A 22,584-nucleotide genomic window follows, 5' to 3' on the forward strand; every position below is an offset into this window, starting at 1 on the left:
AAAATAGGCAGTCATGAATATAAAGCAGCCCACTGGGTGAAATAAGTAGGATTTGTCGCCATCTGTCGATCAGAATTGTTGCGTACATAAGTATGACGTAAGGACGACATCAGTCTGCTCAATCTACCAGAGTTAGTCAGCGAATTAAAAGTTTAAAAAATATATTTAAAAAAAAATCGACAAATTTTTATTATTGCTTCCGGTGGTTTGTCCTAGTAAAAAAAAGGAAAAAAAGTGACTTTATAAACCCTTTAACGGCGTCGCTGCCGCGCGCCTGCGTGCTCGGCTCTGCGGACGCGCGCACGTACGGAGCTGTCAATCGGAAATGCAGGCGGCTCGCCGAGGATGTACCCGCGCCGCTCAACTTGGATGCATTAAACAAAAGAAATTATTTATTTTTGCTTTTTAGGGATGCAGGAATAAAACAGTCCGGTGAGCAGGTAGCTCCAGTGAAATGGTTGGCAAAGTAACGCGGGCTAGCGAGCAATGCTAACATACGGACGGCTGCTGCTAGAAGAAGCTAATAACTAGCTGCTAGGTTAGCCTGGCTAACACCACCCACTACGAACCATCACCACCACCCGAAGCCGCCGAGCGTCCTCATCCTCGCCGCTTCTCCGGTGGGTCGCCTTCTGCGCAGTTTTCCTTCCTTTCCACCGAGGAGCTTGGCGGAGGAGCTGTCGCTGTGGCGGGCCAACGCACGCCCAGCAACCCCCTGGCCACCCGGGCGGACGCGTCGCAGTGACAACGCCGGGCGTAGGTGAGTCGAGCTTTTGACGGGAGGGGGCGACCGATCGGGGCAAGCTCAGTGGCCAAGGCCGCGGACCCTGCTCGACCGGGCCTCCTGGCACGTCGGGGTGCGCGTTGGCTAATTAGCCGTGCGTAAATCGTTCTTGCTGGGCGGCCAGACCTCCCACTGTAGAGAGCATTTGAATAGTGTTGTTAGCTTAGCATGTATGCTCCACACTGCTCGATCAGCAGAATAGCGGATCAGCGCTGTGTTGATAAGAGTGTTGTGTTATTTTGAAACGCTTGACACACACGATTCATTTGAAAGAGTCATTCGTGCAAAATATGTTACTCTGGTCATGCGACCTGCGCAGTGCACTGGCAGTCTGCTACAAAGTGGAATTACTCATCACATCCTTTCTATTTATAAGATGCTGGCTTGCATAAGAGGAAATGCAGCCTGGCATGCATTGTTGTATTGTATGTTTGAGAGAGTGCATTTTGCTATCTGATTGAAATGAAGAGATATGCTTTACAAAAATAATTGTTTTATTGTATCGCATGTGCTCATCTTGTGTGTACACTTATAAAAGCAGTAGATACAAATACTTGATGATGATAGAAATGAAAGGACTAGAAATGATCCACTATCGAGAAACGTACACTCCATGTGCAATTTATGCACTTATCATAATCCCTCTTGTCAGTTGCTTGTGATGATTGACACATTGCATAATTGAAATCATTCTGGATATTTAAGAAAATATCTATGGCACATTTGACCACACCTACGTGCAGGGTTTTTCCTGTGTACAAAATTCAGAGGCGGCCACCTCCACCTTATTTGCTAGCCACCTCCAGCCTGAGAGACTGATAATGAATGAATGCTTTAACATGCTAATAGTCATGTTCTTATTGTAACTATTATTCTTATTATTGAATTATTATATGTTGCCTATATAAATTGAAAGCAAGTCAGTTGAATTTACAGAATACATGCACGTCATGGCGCAGGAGGGCAGCCGATAATGGTATCGGTCACCGCCATGAGAACCGATACCTTAAAGTAAGACTGGTATTGGCACCGATACCAATACCTGGTATCAGTAGTTACCCATCATAGTCAGGATGGTATCACCTCTGCCTCAATTTGAGCCAGGAAAAACCCTGTACGTGTCATGACTAATGTGCTCACTCCTGACGGCAATTATTCATGAAAATGGCTTCCTTGCACAATAGAAATAAGCATGATTAGAAAGAACTCGCAAGTAATCCAGTAAAGAGCCTTATTGTCAAATTCTCATGATAAAACAGCTTGCACAAAATAAGTAAAATCCATTATAAGCAATAATCAATAGTCAAAAAAGTCGTTCATGTTGGCACTGTACATGTCTTTGTTAATATGATTGCTTGCCTTATGAGAAATGACCACCACCTTGAGCAATGGAAATAAAACTTGTAGAAATAAGTCACTGAGTTAAAAGAAATACAAATGTGTTGTCACAAGGTAATCATTATATCTCTGAGGCCGTGACTTAATACATTTGGTATGAGCTGTTGATGTTTATTTGCCGATTCATTGTTGCAAAATGTCCACCCATGTTACAGGAGAGCTCTTGTCACAACATGGCCGAACTTTCTGCCTTGTCGTCATCGCCGCCGCCTGCCTTGGTCGACGCCCATGCGGCTCCCTCTGCCTCGTCGGTGGCGACCAAATCTTCGCTGTGCAATGATGTGAATTTAATTGGAGACACTCCTGACACACTGTTGACACCTCCACTGCCGATTTTGGCAACTACCCAGACCTCCGTGGGCGATGATGGGTCGGCGCCGCCCCAGAAGGAGGAAGTGGTGGGGCATGGTGCTGCCATTGAAGCAGATGTACCGCAACAGACGTCCCCTTCTCCTGACCACACTCCCGGTCCTAACCTGTACCCAAGCGTGCATGTCACCCACAACCCTCCCTCCGCCAGTACTGATGTCCCTGTGGCGCCCACAGTTGTGGCGCCCACAGTTGTGGCGCCCACAGTTGTGGCGCCCACTGTTGTGGCGCCCACTGTTGTGGCACCACCCCCACTCGCGGCGCCACCCCCAGTCGCCGCGGCACCTCCAGTCGCCGCGGCACCCCCAGTCGCAGCGGCACCCCCAGTCGCAGCGGCACCCCCAGTTGTGGCACCCCCAGTCGTGGAGGAGAAACCACAGCAATCCCCCAAGAGCCCTCCCCCGCCTGTGTCCCCCAAGCCTCAAAGTCCCATCAAAGCACAGCCACCCTGCACACCGCCTCCACAGGCGGCGCACCCCTGCCCCACGGTGCCGCTCATCCAAGAACCTGCCCCCAGCCTCCCTCCACCCTGCACCCCGCCACCAAGAGCCGGACACTCCAGCCCCACAGTACCGCTCATCCAAGAGCCCAGCCTCCCCCCGCCGGGCGCCCAGCGGCCGGCCCCCGACACCCTCAGCTACCTGGAATCTGCCAGTCTGATGTCGGGGACGCTGGAGTCGCTATCAGGCCTCGGGGACGACGGTAGTTCACTGGGCTCCGACTCAGAGATCAACGGCATGGCGGTGAGGCGCACCGACAAGTACGGGTTCTTGGGTGGCAACCAGTTCAGCGAGCTGAGGTCAGTTCAGCGTCATCAAAGTATTATATGTGTGTGCGTGGGTGTCACCCTGCATTGCCAGCGTTGAGATCAGCTGTTTTGTTGCGTTTATTTGTTGCAATTTATGATGGTGAACTGTTTTACCAGTGATACTTTCGTAGACTAAATGTTTTCGTCATATTTTTTGTCACAAAAAAACAATTCTGACGAAAATGAAACGATATCTAAAATAGATGCCATTCATTCAGACGATAACAATAACCAAATTGACTGACAATTTCGTCAGTGACTAAAACTAAAATAACCTCGGTGACGAAAATTCACAAAATCCAATCAGAAGGAATGAGACGCGGGTGGGAGAAAAGAACCACTCAGAAATTGTTCACTGCACTTTATTTAATGTTCAAACATGTTTACATTCTTGTGCAGCTGTAAGATTAATTTTAGGCAGTTATGCACTTTTTAAAAAATGTTTTAGGTGAAAACTAAGTTTTAAGATATCAGATTAGTAATTATCTTCATTGAAACAGAGTTTAGTAAAGGCACCGTTGTTTAATGTGTCTTGCGTGTTAAACTACAGTTACAAATAGGTGTGTTATAATTTTCTGTATAAAAGTTGAAATGTATGCTGAAGGAAAAGATCGACTAAATTGTCAATTTGTTGACTAAAATTGAACTTTATTTTCGTCGACTAAAATTGGATTAAAACTAAAATACAATCAGATGACTAAAGTATGACTAAAACTTTTATAAATTTTAGTCAAAAGACTATAAAACTAAGACTAAATTAAAATGTGTTGTAAAAATTAACACTGTATAACAATTGATAATGCTATAAAATGAGAACATTATTTGTCATTAAGTTCAAATTGAACATTTTCTTGTTATTCTCTTGTTTTTTACTGTTAGTGGTGGTTATTGTCTTTTTACTCTTGTATGTGAGTTAGCAATGTTAAAAAGTTGAGGCATTTACATTTCATGCGCAACATTGAAGCAAAGTAGTTTTACATACATTTGATTTCTTTTAACTATCTTTTTACACTTGACAATTAGGACTAAGTATTGTTTTTACGTTAATGTAAGTAGCTGTTCACTTGACATATATATGACAAATAGGAATACTATAATGTGACTCCAAAGTTAGAGCATTGCCATTATATATATATATTTTTAAATGTTTTTATTGATGTTCAAAGAAACATGTTAGAGCTTCAGACACCCGGAAAGTCAAAATATTATCCTAAATAAAAACAAGAATTTATTACTAAATGATAGTAGTAAAAAGAAAGTGTCAGTAGGCCATTACATTAAAAGTGGCTAATTATCGTTATTGAAGGTTGCTCATAATACTCATCTGATCTCTTCCTTTAGCGCTGTGCATTCATTGCCTGTAGACTTAATTAGATGGTGACAGTTTTGTAGATTTGTAATCTCCTTTGCAGTTCCGCTCTGCCACCGACACGTTTGACTGTTCTAAACACCCACAGCGCAGCTTCATGCAAATGGACGCACTTGTTCGTGTCATCACTTTGCCTCGCCATCTCTTTCCTGCCGCTCTAAACTTCCTTATTAATTTGCTTGTGCTGTGAGTCACAGGCTGAGTGTTTGTGAGTCATCAACATGCACTCAACCTTCTTTGTTGCAACCTCTCATCGTGCCTCTTCATAACTTTGATAAGACAACTGCTCCTCCACTCTACTGCCTCTTAAGAATGTATCAGTGGTATCTGGATGCTTGTATCGGCTATTGTGTCATTGTGACATTGTTGTATTGTTCATTGTGGCAGTGACAAGGACGTGCGAGTGGAGGTGGCCCGGCAGAGGGAGATGAAATGGCTGGACATGTTCAACAACTGGGACAAATGGATTAAACATCGCTTCCAGAAGGTACCACCCCGGCCCGCATACTCGCAGCTTCTGCTTGTCATGGAAACTATCTGAAGCACTTTTCGGGAGCAAGCAGAGTGATAATAATGTTAGTAAAGTGAAACTTATTTTAAAAAAAAGTGTATTTATTGCAGGTGAAGTTGCGCTGCCGGAAGGGGATCCCGTCGTCGCTCCGCTCCAAAGCCTGGCAGCTGTTGTCCAACAGTCAGGAGCTGCTGGACGCCAACCCTGGAAAGTTTGAGGTACAATGCAGCCAGTCATACAGTTAGTAGATTTTTGAGTGTGTGTAACACACACTAGGTATACAGTCAGAGAGACCCCTTACATGATGAGGAAAAATGTATCGTACCTAGAGTGACATTTGGGAGGCAGCTAGCCCAACCGTTAGCTTATCTGGTAACTAGTACGTGCGTTCAACCCAGCACGACTAGCTACTCCTCTACATTTTCAGCGAGCTTCCTGATTGGCTATTGTTCCGTTTCGCGTCACGATCACAAAGTTTGGTCTAATTCTAATTCTGCCAACAAGGTGTTGACCACAGACATAAGGGATGTCTCTGGCGGTCTTACTTATCACACACCAAACCACAGGCTAATCACACATGATAATCTTTTAGAGACATCTGATGATCGGGCTTTTGCTGACTGCTCAAATTTGTCCCAATTATCGCCGTGTGTGCCTTACTTTAGTGGGAAGATACTTGTTGTTTACAATGTTCCCAAACATGCCTGAAACTCTTAAAAATGTTTGACTTGCGATTTTGCTACTTTGGACATTTCTTTGAATTCTTGTGAAAGTGACATAAATAGTTTGGCTTGACTCCAAAACGAGCGCTGTAAGCATTATGTGGCAATCGCTGCTCTTTGTTAGCTATAGCATCTGTATTAGAAGGTGAAAACGATGCCACCAGGTTGAACCGAAGTGGCGTCAAAGTGACAGCCTGGCAAAGGGAAGTTGTGGCCTAGGCGTCTGCGGGGCGAAGGAAACTGTAAGCCTCTTATCACGCCGCCTAATCCCGCCCATCAGACCTCAAATTCGTCTCGCTTGCTGGAGGGAGGAGGCCTTCTTTCGTGTTCTGTATCGACTTCCTGTGGTCTCGCGGTTGTGTCATCCTAAGCACTTATGGACGCTCGGAAACTACTCAGGGGTTTTGTCTTGTGCGCAGGAGCTGGAGAGAGAGCCGGGAGAGGCCAAGTGGTTGGACATCATCGAGAAAGATCTTCACAGGCAGTTTCCCTTCCATGAGATGTTTGCTGCACGGGGTGGCCACGGGTCAGAATCTAACCCAACTTCACTTAATGGATGGATTTCAATATCAATCAAAAATAAGAGTGATTTCTTTTTTGCCCCATAATTGCCAGCCCTACTGCTACTATAACCTTTAAAGACACCAAAATGTATTGATTATAGATTTGTTGTGGGTCCGCAGGCAACAGGATCTCTACCGCATTTTGAAGGCGTACACCATCTACCGGCCTGACGAGGGCTACTGCCAGGCGCAGGCTCCCGTGGCTGCCGTGCTCCTCATGCACATGCCCGCTGAGGTGTGTGAGCGTTTGGGATGATTTCGGGTCCATTTCCAGTTATTTTGTTGTTTCTTAATAAGTGGCAGCTGTGGTTTTAACCATGATACTTGCATTGCTCAAGTGCAACGGCGTATTAGGGCCACGTATAGAAAAAATGTTTTAGACGGGGGGGAGGGGGTTAATATTCCTAACGTAGCTATAGTCTGGGCGAGGTGCTGGCTTTTGTCTACCTTTAGCTTTTGTGGCTAATGGAACACTCTTTATAAAATGAAAAGGCAGGATGGAGACAGACTTCTTCTTAATTTAAACCCGACTCGTCATACTGTACACGGCAGCTAGAGCGACAACGCTTCCTGATCCCCTATCAGCTGTCTTAATACTAACCAATCAGAAGCTAGCATACTTTAGGTAAATCAGGGATGTGATTTTTCCGCTAATTCGCGGTTTCCGCTTTTTTTATCTCCAAAAATAAACATTTTAAATTTCCGTTTTTTTTTTTTTTGTAGTTCATTGTGTATGCACATGACTCCGACAGATAACATCTTCTGCTATAACAAAGACATTTGTGGTATGTTCTAATATGAGTTACTTTTCATTTGGTCATGATACAATTATTTGTTCATGAAATTTGAACTCTTCAACATTATTTATGCGTTAACTTAGTAATCACATTAGTTAGATATGATGATATTCTCAGTGATAGTTTTTTAAAAGCAAAGGCAGTCCAATGTTTTTGAATGTGACTGATTTTGAGTTGACTAAAACTGCCATTTTATATGGGATAGTTCAATATATATTGAAAATTTATGCTGTTGTTTTGTCTATTTCTTTGTCATGTGAGTGCATTGAAAGTACTTAAAAACACGGAAAACCCATGAGCTCCGGGAAGCCCCCCCTTGTCCCCCCACCAGGGCACTGCCCTGGATCTAGCTGGGTGACGGCGGCCCCCAGACCCCCGGCTAAATTTTCAGATAATTTCACGTTTGGTCAAATCACATCCCTGGTAAATGCAAGTGAATGATGGAGAGCGTCAGAACTTAGCTACTATAATTCTGGAAACATAAATGTCAAGTAAATATCCATTTTAACAAATTAACTTAAATGCTTGATCGTCCGGGTGTGGACTTTCGCAAAGTGAGGTGTCTTTGACGCGGGGAGTACCCAAACCAACGCTTCAAAGTGCGAATGATTAACATGATATGGTTCATCTCTGCTAAAGCAATTACCATCTCCTTTTTTTGAAAACCCGACTGAAAAGTATTGGCACAAACATCCGAGTAGTGCGCTTACGTGTATTTCTCATAAGTTTCGGAGTTTTTTTTCTTAAAAATCTGCCACTTTCTAAAGTTGGAAATTTGCGAGTTTATTTCTCGTAAATTTGCCACTTTAGAAAGTGGCAAATTTGAGAGTTTTTTCTCAGAATATTACCTCCCTCTAAAAAAAAATATTTACGTGGCCCTAATACGCCGTCGTACTCAAGTGATGGTGTGCCTAGATTTTTTATATTTTTTTTAGTTTGAGTGCCATTTTTACTGTGCACTTGTACAGTATGTGGCAATGATGCCCATTTTCTTACATTACTGTGTGCTCACAATGTCATGTGCCTAGTCACAAGATGGCCGTTGACAGTAATTCATGTGTGATCCGCAGCAAGCCTTCTGGTGCCTGGTGCAGATATGTGAAAAGTTTCTCCCGGGCTACTACAGCGCCGGGCTGGTGAGTCCGCTGAAAAGCTCAATGTCACCTTCTGTCTCCTTTTGCTGACTCGTGTGTTATTTTCCTCCTCCAGGAAGCCATCCAGCTGGACGGCGAGATCTTTTTCTCGCTGTTACGCCGCACGTGTCCCATGGCTTACAGACACTTGAAGAAGTTCAAGATCGACCCCATCCTCTACATGACCGAGTGGTTCATGTGCATCTTCTCGCGCACGCTGCCGTGGGGCTGCGTGCTGCGCGTGTGGGACATGTTCTTCTGTGAAGGTACCAAATACGACACAACTTAACGCATTTGACTTGATGTTTCTATTTTGTAAGTCAGCACAATAACTGACAAGAGGCAGAATGCACTTTTTTGTTTTTGTTTTCGACTTTGTGTATTTTTGTGGTCTTGTCTAGGGGTGAAAATCGTGTTCCGCGTGGGCCTGGTGCTGCTCAAGCAGATGCTGGGCTCGGTGGACAAACTGAGGGAGGTGCAGGGCATGTACGAGACCATGGAGCGGCTCCGGGGCATCACACCAGACACCATCAGGGAGGATAACCTGGTCCAGGAGGTGCGTCACTCCTCAAATTGACAGTCCTCTCTCAAATTGAAGCAGAATCAGTACCTTTTTGACCATTCACATATGCAAAAGAGAAGATTATTATATAGATATTTTTATTGTTCTTTAACATTTTCCTTTCATCTATTTTATGCTAAAATAAAAAAAGTACCAACCCTGTTTAATATGAAATTTAATGCAACAAAAGTGCATTTGTGTACAGGTAACCAGCAACGTTTTTTTTTTTTTTTTTTTTTTACTTAACCGCTGGCTGTGTTTGGGGGAAAGTCTGGAAATTTAATCACCATCATTTGAATATTTTGACATTCTTGGTTGCAAAAGAAACACTACATACCTGTTAAAAAAAAATCCATAAGAACATCTGACACATTTAAAGTTGGAAAGAAAAACTTAACTCATCACTGATGGTTGCAGCAGCGTCATTCGACTGTTTCAGATCCAGAACAGCTGCAGTTAAAAATGACAACCAAACAACACTGAAAATATAATATCAGCCTTTTGACAACTTTTTTGAACCAGGGTTATAATAGTTTAGGAATTTTCATTGGTTGTTAATGTTATTAGATTTTGAGTTTTTTGTTGTTGTAAATTTGTTTAGATTTAATTTTCAGAGCGTGTTTTATTAGTTTTTATTGATTTGAGTTTTTTGAAAATGCTTTGTTTAAGTTTAATTGTGTTTTTTTAATTTTAGTACGAATGTTATGTATTTTTGTGTGTTCTAGATAAAAAACATTGTGGAGTAAAAACTCACAAAAACATTCATAAATCAAATCCAGGTACTGTATTATCATCCCCTTACTTTGAAGTACAATTAGTACAGTGCATAAGATTTCTTGTAAAGTTAGACAAATCACAGCCTGAAAGTCTTAAAGCTAGGATGGTCTTGCTTTCCATCTCTTTGTTTGCCAAGTTACGAACTTCCAAACTGCATTTGTGGCTTGGATTCCTGTTGAGCAGTACTAAACCCGGTTATACTATGTACTGTACAGTAATTTCTGGACTAAAAGGCGCACCTGACTTTAAGTCGCGCTTGCTAAATTTGGAGAATACTCAGGTTTATTACACATATAAGCCAACTCAACTGTAAGCCGCAGGTGTTTTATTCTTACCAGACCGGGTTCCCGCTACTTTCTTTTCCGTAATGAGGGCGCAAATTGTCTCGCTCTCGTTCTGTCTCTCCTACTGTATTCGGGCTCACTTGGTTTGTTTGGCTCTGCTTGACGCTCTTGCGCTTTTTTTATAGTGCGCCCCCTTGTGATCCGATGGATAAGCCGCACCTTTGTATTAGCCGCAGGGTCGAATGCAAGTGAAAAAAGTAGCGGCTTATAGTCCAAAAATGACTGTTAGTTTTTGCTTACGTAAAATGTAGTTTCAGTTGTATTTTTTTAAATATATATTTTTAAAGGCATTATTTTATTTTGTGAACATTTTTTTTCCAATTATAGTTTTAGTTATTTTCATTAACTAAAATAACCTTGATTTGACAAGACATGCAGACAGACTATACCATACTATACTACTTCCAAGGGATGGAACAATATCCAAACATCACAATACGATAATTATCACAATATTGTTGGAAGGTTGGCAATTTAAAAAAAGGTAACAATATTGTAAAAAAAAAAAAAAAAAAAAAAAGGACCTCATACTACCCCCAACCCCCACCCCCCCCCCCCCACACACACACACACACGCACACGCGCACACACAATATTGTGATTTTGTACATAAACAGCAATGCATATAAACACTCGGTTTACAAGCGTATTATGTTCCACTTCATCTGACCATTAGCGTGGATTTTAAACATAGAAGGGCCAAAACATGCCTTGTGAAAATTAAACGTCACTAAAAAAACTAGCCACCAGAGGGTGCTAGAACTGCACAAATGGAAATCAACCAGATTTTTTTAACAGATTTTAATATCGTGACATGACTACGACGATACTGTGGCAGTTATAATATCGTGATATCATGATATTGCCGTTATCGTTACATCCCTACTACTTACAAGTGTATTCCTTATCCCCGTTTAGCATATCTCTTTGTATTATGCTGCCCTCTGGTGGCCAAGGCACTCGCACTGGACACACACTGTCTCTGTCCACTTCTTTCTCTCACCTCCTGAGTGAAATATTCCCCTCACATGGCTTTCTTTGTCATCCAGGTGATCCTTCTCCAGGTGACGGAGGCGCTGATTGAGCGCGAGTGCGCGGTCCAGGTGAGGAAATGGCGAGAGTCCCGAGGGGAGCTGACTCACCAGCCCGGCCGCCGCCTACACGGCACCCGAGCTATCTTCGAGCACAAGCGTCGCGCAGCCGCCATCAGTTCGGGAGGCAGCTTCTCCTTCCTGTCCAGCTCCATCCCGCCACCGGGACCCCTGCGGGCGTCGTCCTCCCTGCTCTCGCTCCCGGGCTTCCGCATGTCCAGGACGCCGTTCCACTCACACAACAAGAAGAGCTCCTTTTCGGGGCCCTCGTTTTCTGATGGTGCGCGGTCACAGTCGCCCCCAGCCGTCGGCAGCCAGAAGCCGCCGATTCCCCCCGGGGCGGCGCAGAGGGCGCTGCAAGTGCAGAGCCCCCTCGTTGGGACCGGCCCACGAGGCGGTCAAAGTTCACCGACGCCCAACGCTTTATCCCCTTCCCCGAGGATCGTCTCAGAGCAGATCACGCCCGCCATCCCCTCGCCCACCGCCAACAACACCCCCCTGATGCCTGGCACCGATGCCAACAAGAAGACAGCGGCGGAGTCCCCGCCGGCCACGCCGCCACCTCGCGTTGAGGAGGACGGCCGCAAGAAGAAGAAGAGCAGGGAGGACAAGAAGAAGGAGCGCGAGGATGAGAAGAAGCGGCTGAAGGAGAAAAAGGAGAAGGACAAGGCAGAGAAGGAGAGACTTAAGAAGGAGAAAGAGCGTCTGGAGAAGGAGAAGAAGAAACCGGGAAAGAAGAAGGACAAAGGGGCAGCGGGACCGGGGCCAGAACTTGACAAAAACGGGGCAGCCGCCGCGGCAGCCAGAGATTCCACCTCATTGGAGCATGAAAAGAAAAAGGAGGCGGAGTGAGACAAAAGCAATTAGGTTTACATCAGAGACAGAATGACAGATTAGAAAAAAATATTGGCCTAATAGCACAATTGCCTACTTGTCCTTTTGAACATTTTCAGAAAACAAGAAGAAAAAAAACAAATTAATGCAGAGAGTCCAGTTGCCTCGATTCAACCTTTGACCTGGATGACAGAATTTACACAGACAAAGAAAAACAAAATTTTTAAGCACATTATTATTATTTTTTATATTATTATTGTGACAATAAATAATAGGCAATTATGCTATTAAGCTAAAGAAATGGGACTTCCTGGATTGGGACGGTGTCCATTTTTCAAAAGCAAGGAAATGATCTCATGGTCACAACATGACACCATTTTTTTTTTTTTTAGAAATAACTTTATTGTTTTAACCATGACGAACCACAGAAGATGTACATAATAAGAATTAAAGCCCCACCTCCAAAGACGTTTAATTGGGTGGTGATTATAACATCGAGTCACCTCCAGCAAGACTTCCGGGTCCTATTTATTGGATGTTGTGGTGCGTGCCTTAGTAGCGTAGAGTTACTGCAGTGTGCGCGCCTCCCCCTGCTGCCGACGGAGAGTATTGCAACCATGAGGTTGTGCTTTTTGTGTGTTTTTAACAAAAACAAACGAGTGGGACTTTTTAATAGTGATCTAATAGTTTGTTTAGGCCTCAGTGCTTACACCTGAAGGAGGTCTTTAATTGATAAATTAATCATTAAACAGCAGTGTTGGATGTGCACCAAGGAGGGTTAGGGACACACGGAAAAGAATAATGTACTATGAGTATAAAGTTTTATTTTTTCTTAATTCCTTTTTCCAATTAATATAGATTTGCTCTCATCATACAACTTTTCACTGAAGATTTTCTTTCTGAAATTTTTTATTTTTGTAATATATTTCCTTTGAGAAAAGGCCATTTATTTTTGTAAAAAAAAAAAAGACTTATTTTAAAAAGATTACCGTTTTCTTCTAAAAATGACTTCTTGTAATATTGTTTGTTTTTCCTTTTTTTTTTTTTTTAATTATTATTCATTAACAGTATCATTGTAAATTAAAAAAAAATACCTTGTAAAAATGCTGTTTAATTTCATTAAGATTCATAAGATGTCACCCTTGGGGAAAAAAAGGTGCATTTTTCGTTTTTTGGAGAGAAGAAAATTATACTATCGGTACATTTTTCCTCTCGAAACGCGCAACTGTATTCTCACAAGGTTACTTTATTCCATTTCCTCTAGAAACAATATGGCTTTATTATTCTTGTAGTAAGACTTTTTTCCCACCTTATAAAACAAAATCCACTTGACTTTATTATCACAACTTTCTTTTTTTTCTCTCTTTTTCCCCCTCAGAAGTATTTTTCCTCACATTGCTACTGTTTCCCTCAGGACAAATGTAAATTTTAACCATTGAAAACAAGTTTTGAAAGGAAAAAAATTACTATTCTGGTTAACAATTTTTTTTTCTCAAATATATATATTGTTCTTGAGAAATAATCGCTTTTCTTGATTTTTTTTTTATTATAATTTTTTCTCCCTGTATAGTCACTTTTTCTTGTCAGCGTGTCCTTGATCCTCCTTTTGTAGAAATTAGACCAATGAGTATTCCTTAAAAACTAATATGGATTTTATTTATCCAAATGTCGGAATGTGACTAGAAGACGATGAAGGATGATCTTTGCACTTGTAGTTACAACAAAACATCACCTGTCGAGCTTGTTACCGGGCAGGTTTCCCCACTCCCCCCTCCCCGATTTTTTTGTTAGGAAGTCACTCGAGTGTGAGGTGCCCGGAGGGCCCATGTAGCATTAACCTCTCACCTTTTGATGTATTTATGTATAAAGTGGTTAATTTAATCAAATATAGTATATAATGATCATTAATATTATTGCTATTATTTTTCTATGCGAATCATTGGACGCCTGGTTGACTGGAAGGTTGTTGCACGTTGTCATTTATCCGCGTCAAATTCTGGAACGTTTTGGGAGTGGAAGCTCTTAACTTCCTGCTTCTTGTGATGTAACTATGTATTGTTAACGTGTTGCCATGACAACGACCCATCAGTGCGAGGCGAGCGACACCGACTCCCTCTTTCATCATCGTCCTCTTGTTGTTATTGTTGTCGTGGTGGTGAAGGACTTTTGTGTGTCACACACGCACACACAGCATTGACCTAGACAATTCTATGCAAACTATAACTGGACGTCTATGTCACCATAGTTACCAGGTGTGGACTTAAAAAAAAAAAAAATACATTTCTGTCAGGTCCTTTGTGCATTTCTCATCTGTAAAACATCTTCCACCGATGCAACAATTTACAAGGCTTTTTGGCTTTCTTTCTTTTTTTTCTGTGTGTTTTTGAGTTTACAAGTCACTCTCTCTGCTGAAAGTGAATTAATTGATGATGTTCTAGCTAATTGAATTCATTCCCTCACATCGACATGATGTATTTAATTGATGATAATGATGACATTTGTGATGAGTAATAAACCATAATATATTAAATTAGTCTTACGTCGAAGGTTGTTTTAGTTTTTCCTCATAATTTCCTTGTGCATGTTTTCTTGACACCTCAATTGTCTAATAATGCTACTCCTTTGATTTCAATCAAAGATTTGGTTTTACAGACCTTTAATGTTGTCTACATGTCTTCACGTCAGTTCTTCACAGTTTTTTGTTTATCACCCCCAAACCCCTCCCTACAAGAAGAAAATATTTGTCCCCCCCCCGTGACTATAAATAGTATCATTTGTCTATCAAATTTTTGTAAGTGCACCTCTGCAGAGGAGCAAGTATTCCTTGTGCACGCTCTGACAATGAGAGCACCACTGCCACCTACTGCAGTGGATGTGCAATTGCACTTTATTCTAGTCACCCCCCCCCCCCCCCCAAAAAAAAAGTGTTACCCACCATATTTGAGAAGGACTGCTTTGTGTGTTCAAATAAAGCCCCAACAATGCCAACAGAACTAAGAAAAGAGCAATATGAAACCCAACTAGCACACAAAATAAGAAAGATTCACATGAAACAATTAACTCATTCACTGCCATAAATTCATTACAAAAAACAAAAAGAATATAAAAAATTTGGAGCAACAGGCAATTATTATTATTTTGTACGTTTAGAACAGATATATAATTTGTGATTAATCGTAAGTTAACTAGTGAAGTCATGTGATTAATTACGATGAAAAAATGTAATCGCCTGATGCCCCTAATTTTTAATAATCGTTTTTCTTTTTTTAAATAAAATAATAATTGTTTTTTTGTTATTTTTAAATCTTTTTTTTTTTTTAAGAAAAGATGATTTAAAAACTAGGAGTGTCAGGCAATTACAATTTGTAATCGTAATTAATCGCATAACTTCACTCACGATTAATCACAAATTTTATATCTGTTCTAAATGTACAATAAAAAAAATTCTAGGTTTTCATACTCTTGTTAACAAAATGGGGAAAAAAAGTTAAACTAATAGAAATAGTTCAAATGAATTTTTGACGTTTATAACCGTCAATGGCAGTGAATGAGTTAAATGAAAGTTGCCTTTGACGACAGCAAATAACATATCCAAGTGATCCAATTGTAGTACTAAAACCGCTTTAATGATTTCGAGTTTATTGGTGGCATGCAGTTACGTACAGCTACACTGGGTGTCGCCAGATCTGCATTACGTCAAGGATTTTCAGATTGTCCGCCCAGGGCCATACTGTGAAATACAACTTTTGGGGTAAAAATTAAAATAAAAAATTGGGGGGCTGATTTATTTTATTTTTTTCTATGATAACAACCAAATGTTATCTCTTGTCTCCGAGTAGGTCTGACTTTTGCTTTGTCAGAATAACCAGCTGATGCAGTAGTTATTTTGGGGTGGATAAATGTCATGTAGTGAAAAATTTGCCCGCTCATTCCTAGCTGTCTGCCTGACTCTAAATATCATATCCTTTCTTTCCTTATGACTCATAGCTCAGGTTGTGTGTTCATTGTTCATAGTGTTGCTATAAATCAGTTGTGTTCAAACTGTGGCTCGGAGGCCATTTGCGGCCATCCATCCATTTGTAAGCGTCCCACAGCATATACTAAGAAATACATCTGCTACTAATACATTTGTTTTCTGTACTGTAGAGCTTTTCCAAATATGCAAATGAATTGTTTACCATTAAACAAATTAAATAATTTCTCTTTATAACACTGTGGTGAATGAAGATAATTAATTTTTACAAGCAAAAAATCTGTTCCGTGTCGATTGGTCCAAATTGTGAAACGATCACATGAACAATTTCCAAGTAACTGCTTGAACAATGTTCATACAACAGATTGGCCCTGTTTTGGTCCTGATTCTATAGATGAGATTCGGCTTGCTATTCAGTGCAGGGGCTGATATTTTGTGGTGGGTTAAAGGGTCTCGACCACCCGAAAATCTTGTTCAGCTGTTCACGTAGCAGTTTTTAAAAACACTACTAACACTAATATACTGTATAACCAATATGATATTGATTTGGAAAAAAAAAAAAAATTTAAGTGGCCCTTGCATTCTTCGATTTTTTTTTATGTGGCTCTCAGAGGAAAAAGTTTGGATACCCCTGCTATTGTCCCTCATTTAACCGATGATTTTGATTGATTAAGTGTATTTGGAAATAGTCTTTCTTATATGTTTAATTGGCATTTTAGTTTCTTACGGTTGGAATTTTGGCCCACGAAAACAACTATTATCGGTGTTTTCTAATATGTAAATCCTAAATTATTGTTATGTATGTAGCATAACGGTAGCTTAGTCAAAATTCATTGCTACTTTTCGAAAGTCTTTACTCTCAAGTTGCTTCGTCTTTGTGATTACTTTTGAGTCTGTAAACTTTGTCCAGTGGCTTGTTGCCCAAAATATTGCTGCTGTAAAGGATTATGAGTAACATATTGTATTTTCTTTCCTTTCGAAAATGTCTGTCAGATATAATCTATGCTAAATCTGGGTTAACGGTTGCAGAATTTGAATAACTTTTCCTCCAAGTACTTTTGGGTCAATTTGTCAGTGGATAAGAAAGGAAAGTTACTAAGCAAAAATGAGAACCCAAAGATGCCTTTTGTCTTTCAGTTTCAAACCTAGTTTATCCTATTGCTCTCAATCTCCAAAAGACTCAAAACTGTCTATTGTCCTGATCACCCCCCTCACAGAAAAACACTGAGCACAGACACTCTTGTACAAAAGGAAAGAGGTTTTATTCACAGTTTGTCCCTTTTTTATTCAGTACAGAGGAAAGGTGAGGATGAGCAGGGACGTAGTGGACCAGTTTACGGAGGAAGAGGAGGTCGACGACCACGCCGGGAAGGGCAGAGGAGGAAACGTCGCCGAAGACGTGAATGTTTTCTTTCGGGGATGTCCCTCCTCCCCCTTGTGTGTGTCATCCCTTCCAGCCCCAGAGGACCTCTTCGGAATGGGAATGAGGGCCCCCCCAGGTGGTCTCAAGAGGACGCATTGAAAGAAGATGGCTGGCGTATGCGAAAGATGATGTCATTTTTTTTATTTAAAAGCATCCCCTGTTCCCCCATAAGCCGACACAGACATCCCGTGAGCCCCCACAAGTCTCTGCTTTGGACGAGAGAAGGGGGGATTGGGCGGAGGGTGACCCCACGGGTACACGCGGAGGGTAGGGTGAAGGGAGGCAGGCGGGGAAGAAGGTGGGAGGGGAAAGGCAGGAAAAAGCGAAGGAATTTGTCGTCTTGCTTCCCGTCTTCTTACTCCTCCTTCTCCTCTCCGTGTGTGATGACGTAGCAGATGTTCTTGTAGTCAACGTTGCCCGCGACGTCAGGGGGGAAGGCGGCCCACATGTTCTTGATCTGCGGGGAGCGTGACAACAAGTTGGTCAGGGGATGCTAAGTGGATGTAGCATTAGTAATAGCTAATGTTAGAATGCCCTAATTGCCCATTGTTTTGTTCAGTTGTTTGTCTTTGTTATGTACTGTAACTTGTTGCCTGACTCTTTAAATGTGTAAATGTTTGGAATGTTAAATGACTTTGTTGCATGTATTTGTTCTTTCAGTAAAAAAAAAAAAAAGACGCTACACATGGGGCACCTTCTTCTTTGTTTTCTCCCCTGGTAGGGTTACAGCGCCACCCCGACACAGGTCAGTGTATGTACTACAACATTTTGTCAAAACGGCTTTATGTGGATCAAGCTATCTTGACACTGCTTGGTCTTTACAAGTAACTTTTTGCCCGGTGAAATGCACGTTTTGAATACATCAAGATTGCTAAAACCTCCCTATATACGGAAAACAAAAAAAACTGTCAGCCATTTTTACCTCCTCCTTAGAGAACCTATCGCACTGAGTGGTCAGGAGCTCCTCGAGGCTGAGGACAAAAAATGGACAACAATAACCACATTAGAATCAAATATATTTATTCACAGTCACTGCAATATATAACAGCCACACAAATACACAGTAAATTTTGTAGAGTACATTTTAGTCTAAAAATATTTGGTCTCACTTTAAAATTTACACTTGGAAGAGAGTAAATTTTACTCAAAGTATTTTTTTGTGTACAAGAGGATTGACATATCCCATGACAAAATCTTAGTAAAAAAAATTCACTCAGAAATTCAAAGTCAATTTTAGAAGGATTTTTTAGTACATATTAGTTTATAAACTCATTCACTCCCAGCCATTTTCACTGAAGTAACCCCCTTCGCTCCCGACTATTTTACTGGATTTTGACTTATTTTGCAAGGCCCACAGAATATTGTGTTCTGTTGCTATAAAAACATGGAACCTACCAAAGAAAGATTAGAGTCTCTTCTTTCATTAGGAAAAAAAGTATATTTCCATCTCTTTCCGTTTTGCAGCAACCAGCATTAGAATGTAGCTACGTTTCATCATTATTCACAAACCTATTTAGAAATGTGAGCAAAAGAGCTTTTTTTCAACATGGCCCTGGTCGATCTCTTTTGCTCTGCTGCCACCTGCTGGCCGTTTGTATAATAACTACCATTTCTTCAATTGTTCTTTGCCGTTTCGAGGCTGCATCAAAGCCTTCTGTATGCTCTAACATTAAAAAACAACAACATATAAATACGTCTTTGGGACACTTAAAACATACGTTTTGGGGAGCAAAATAATTTAAAAAAAAAGTTGAACAAGATCTAAGGAACAAACTCCCAACCTTCAGTTTGTGAGACTGCCACTCTATCACCTTAGCTATGCCACTCCTACTGAGACCAAAAACATTCTCTCATACAACTTCCAAGTGTAAATTTTTGGACCAAAAGGATTATTTTTAGAGAAAAATGTACTCTACATTATTTACTGTGCATGCACAAGAAGCCTCAAGAAGTGTTTTGTTATTTTTGATGACAGCATATGATAAAAGTTCAAACTCACAACTGCTTCTTGATGGTTCCGGTACCCTCGGGGTCCAGGACCTTGAAGGCGCTAAGAATAACGTCCTCGGGGTCAGCGCCTGTGAAGGAAATGATATCATAATCTATATCTATATATTTACAGTAAGTCCTGTATTTTGGCACAAAAGATCCAAAAACCTACCCTTCAGCTTCTCGCCGAACATGGTGAGGAAGACGGTGAAGTTGATGGGGCCGCTGGCCTCCTTGATCATAGCCTCCAGTTCCTCGTTCTTGGTGTTCAGCTGGCCCATAGAGGCCAGGACGTCCCTCAAATCATCTTTGCTGATGATGCCGTCCCTGTTCTGGTCGATGATTGTGAAGGCCTGCGAGGACGGAGACAAATTGATGGATTCATGAGGGACACCGAAGATATATTGGGTGCTATCTTGCGTTCATGTGGAAAGCTAAAACCCTCTGGATGCTTGTCAATAAGAGTCTCCCCTTACTGGAGCAAGATCCTTACAGTACAGTAGTGAACATTCCTAAAAGCGCCTGTGGCGGCTTTCCTTACGAGTTAATTTGGGACGGCCAGCGAGCAGCTGTGGGATCCATCTTCTCAGCTGAAACTCAAGATCTTTGATCGGGATCTTGGCCCCGCTAATCGTTCCCGGAAGATGGTGTCATGATCGAAGATAGTCATCTACGTGACGTGCGTTACTGTCCTTATTTGAAGAGGATTTATGGGCGGTGCTGGTGTAAAGGTGCAGTTTTGGTCTGGAGGGGCGGTGAGTGACAGCTGCACGGTGGAGGTCAAAGGTAACCAAAACAGGAAGGAGGTGTGGGACATTTCATGTCAGTGCAAACGAAATGCTTGTTGAAGTGTCAGGGGGGCGGGTTGGTGGTGTTTGGGGTGTGCAGTGAAAATGGATCCGGGCTCAAGTGAACTCCAATTGAGCATTTACGGAGAAAATGAAGTGCAAACGGGTGGTTGTGGTGAAAGGAGGAGATATTTGGGGGGATTCTCACCTCTTTGTACTCCTGAATCTGACTCTGCTCAAACATGGAGAAGACATTGGAGGAGCCGCTTTCTCCGGCTGCCTGCCTCCTCTTGGCCTTCTTGGGTGCCTGCACGGCAAATTTAGGAGGGAGAAAGGAGAGGAAGTCACTTCCTAGTTAAGGAGGAGAAACTTCTTCACTCAGCTCATTATAACATCTGCAAGGTTCAAACGTACTTCGACTCACATTTACGTATTTGCCTGCTTACTTATTTACCTACTTTTTTACTTTGACAAAGACTTATTTAATTGGTTACTTGTTGTCTTTGCTTACTTGCTTTCACTTATTTATTTTTAATGGCTTTTGACTGTTTATTTTTTTTAACCTTCTTACACACTTGTTTACTTTTACTTAAGTACCTTTCTTCATGTTTTTGTTACCACATATTTACTTAAGCTCTTTAGGAGTTACTTACTTTTACATACAGATTTTTACTTGCTGCTTACATTCTGGCTTCCTTCCTCACATTCCTGTTTACTCGTTTGCTTTTACATTTTACTTCAGTAATTATTCATATTTGCTTACTCACTTACTTTCACTTTCTTACTTATTTTTTCTTGACTACTTTTTATGTACAATCTCGCTTATGTTTACTTATGAGCTCTTCCTTATGTACTTGCGTCCATTTATATGACATATTAATTTAGTACTTTTATTGACTTACATACTTGTACTTGCTTGTATATTTATTTGCTTTACTTAAACTGCATATTTACTTGCCTTCTTTACTTATGTTTGCTGACTTAAATTCATGCTTATTTATGTGTTTATTCTTTATTTGTGCTTGCACTATTGTCTATAATTACTTTTATTTACTTATTTATTTGCTTCTATTTCATTATATAAATGCTGCCTTACTTTCAACCATGTTTTTTTTTTTTTATCTGTTACTTACTTCCACCTCTTATTTATTTATTTATTTATTTATTCATCTATCAATTTTTAACTTTTTTGTTGTTGTTGCTTATTTCAGTTGCCTACTAACTGGTTTATTTGCTTGCTTCCTACGAATTATTTTTCTTATTTACACTCTATTTATTTATTTGATTACAGTTACTAACCTAACCTAACTTAAGTGCGAATGTTAAATGTAGGTCCTTGTTCCTGTGGTCCAACACGCTTCATTCTTGATAATGCTACATTTTGCATCCTCGAAAAAGTGCGCTTATTCCAAAGTATACAACGACAACCGGTGTGGGAAAAAAATGAAAGAATTCCATAATGCAGGCTGTAAACGGAGACAGAGAGAGTCCATGTCAGCGGGGCAGCTACTCACCATCTTGAGACGCTGAGAGAGGAGGTTTGGGACGATGAAGAAAGAGAGGAGAGGGTGAAACCGCGTTGGTCCTCCGCCTCCGGGGGGCTTATATAGCGCTGGGCCTCCTCGTCTAACTTTAGCCACAGCCTCAAGTTTGGATGGGGGATAAAAAAGAGAGCGAGAGGGGAGGATGCTTGGGGACGAGCGAATGGCAAAAGCCAAGGAGACAGAATGGCGGCGTCGGCGTATCCGCTTACAGGAGAGCCGAAATAGACGCAGGGAGTCTTGGAATTAAGTCAACCTGATAGCCGAGGGAGCTTGCGGCAGGTCCTCCGTCCCACGTGGACTAATAAGGACATTGAGGACACGGATGCTCGGAGAACCGGAGGACAGAGTGCCCCCTCCGCCCTCGGCCCTGCTCCCTCCCTGTGTTCCACGCCGACCCTCGCCGCCTTTATTTTTGGGTCCTCGGTGGGATATCAGGGAGTGGGACCCGAGCATGCGACCCACGCCGCCTTGACCGTGTATGTGCACGGCTCCTGTGTCTTTTGATGGAATATGTCGCATGTCACACAAATTGAAGTTGTTAAGACTTTCCGAATAAAATCATTTATGAAGCCACACCCACACAACAAAAACAAATCATATATTTTATCCTCCATGTCTCCAATTCTTGCTGTTACCGCACTCAAATCATCTTTCCCCATTAAAATGAATAGAAAGGATATGAATCCATTACACACTCCTGAACAACGACAAAAACAAAAATATTTGCAATGTTGTATAGCTACTCCTTAGCCACCGGGGGCAGTATAATACAGTCATGTGTCATATAGACACAAAAGAAGAGTCA

The 22,584-nt window shown here is 41.6% G+C and overlaps 2 protein-coding genes across 2 annotated transcripts; one reads left to right on the forward strand and one right to left on the reverse strand.

Annotated features, from left to right (window-relative positions):
* The first annotated feature begins 290 nt into the window (after nucleotides 1-290).
* On the forward strand, nucleotides 291-14,596 carry tbc1d10b (TBC1 domain family, member 10b). The gene is made up of 10 exons (XM_077558503.1): nucleotides 291-760; nucleotides 2,338-3,350; nucleotides 5,116-5,215; nucleotides 5,350-5,457; nucleotides 6,381-6,487; nucleotides 6,645-6,759; nucleotides 8,392-8,457; nucleotides 8,531-8,720; nucleotides 8,856-9,010; nucleotides 11,187-14,596. The coding sequence occupies exons 2-10, from the start codon at nucleotides 2,356-2,358 to the stop codon at nucleotides 12,078-12,080; spliced, it is 2,730 nt and encodes a 909-aa protein (XP_077414629.1). The 5' UTR covers nucleotides 291-760; nucleotides 2,338-2,355; the 3' UTR covers nucleotides 12,081-14,596.
* A 2,677-nt stretch (nucleotides 14,597-17,273) lies between these two features.
* On the reverse strand, nucleotides 17,274-21,875 carry mylpfa (myosin light chain, phosphorylatable, fast skeletal muscle a). The gene is made up of 6 exons (XM_077559018.1): nucleotides 21,750-21,875; nucleotides 20,444-20,542; nucleotides 19,620-19,800; nucleotides 19,458-19,536; nucleotides 18,381-18,429; nucleotides 17,274-17,915 (listed from the first exon to the last, which is right to left on the reverse strand). Exons 1-6 carry the CDS (start codon nucleotides 21,750-21,752, stop codon nucleotides 17,814-17,816), a joined length of 513 nt encoding a protein of 170 aa, XP_077415144.1. The 5' UTR covers nucleotides 21,753-21,875; the 3' UTR covers nucleotides 17,274-17,813.
* Nucleotides 21,876-22,584: the final 709 nt, after the last annotated feature.

This window comes from Vanacampus margaritifer, chromosome 2 (assembly GCF_051991255.1).
Source record: "Vanacampus margaritifer isolate UIUO_Vmar chromosome 2, RoL_Vmar_1.0, whole genome shotgun sequence".
NCBI classification, from domain to species: domain Eukaryota; kingdom Metazoa; phylum Chordata; class Actinopteri; order Syngnathiformes; family Syngnathidae; genus Vanacampus; species Vanacampus margaritifer.

What these genes read in the sequence shown, in the direction of transcription:
- tbc1d10b (XM_077558503.1), top strand. Translation starts at nt 2,356, where the DNA reads ATGGCCGAACTTTCTGCCTTGTCGTCATCGCCGCCGCCTGCCTTGGTC. An exon ending in TCATGCACATGCCCGCTGAG is followed by an intron (nt 6,760 to 8,391) that starts GTGTGTGAGCGT and finishes TGTGATCCGCAG; the next exon opens with CAAGCCTTCTGGTGCCTGGT. An exon ending in GGACATGTTCTTCTGTGAAG is followed by an intron (nt 8,721 to 8,855) that starts GTACCAAATACG and finishes GGTCTTGTCTAG; the next exon opens with GGGTGAAAATCGTGTTCCGC.
- mylpfa (XM_077559018.1), bottom strand. An exon ending in AGATTCAGGAGTACAAAGAG is followed by an intron (nt 19,801 to 20,443) that starts GTGAGAATCCCC and finishes CCGTCCTCGCAG; the next exon opens with GCCTTCACAATCATCGACCA. An exon ending in GGAACCATCAAGAAGCAGTT is followed by an intron (nt 18,430 to 19,457) that starts GTGAGTTTGAAC and finishes TTTTGTCCTCAG; the next exon opens with CCTCGAGGAGCTCCTGACCA.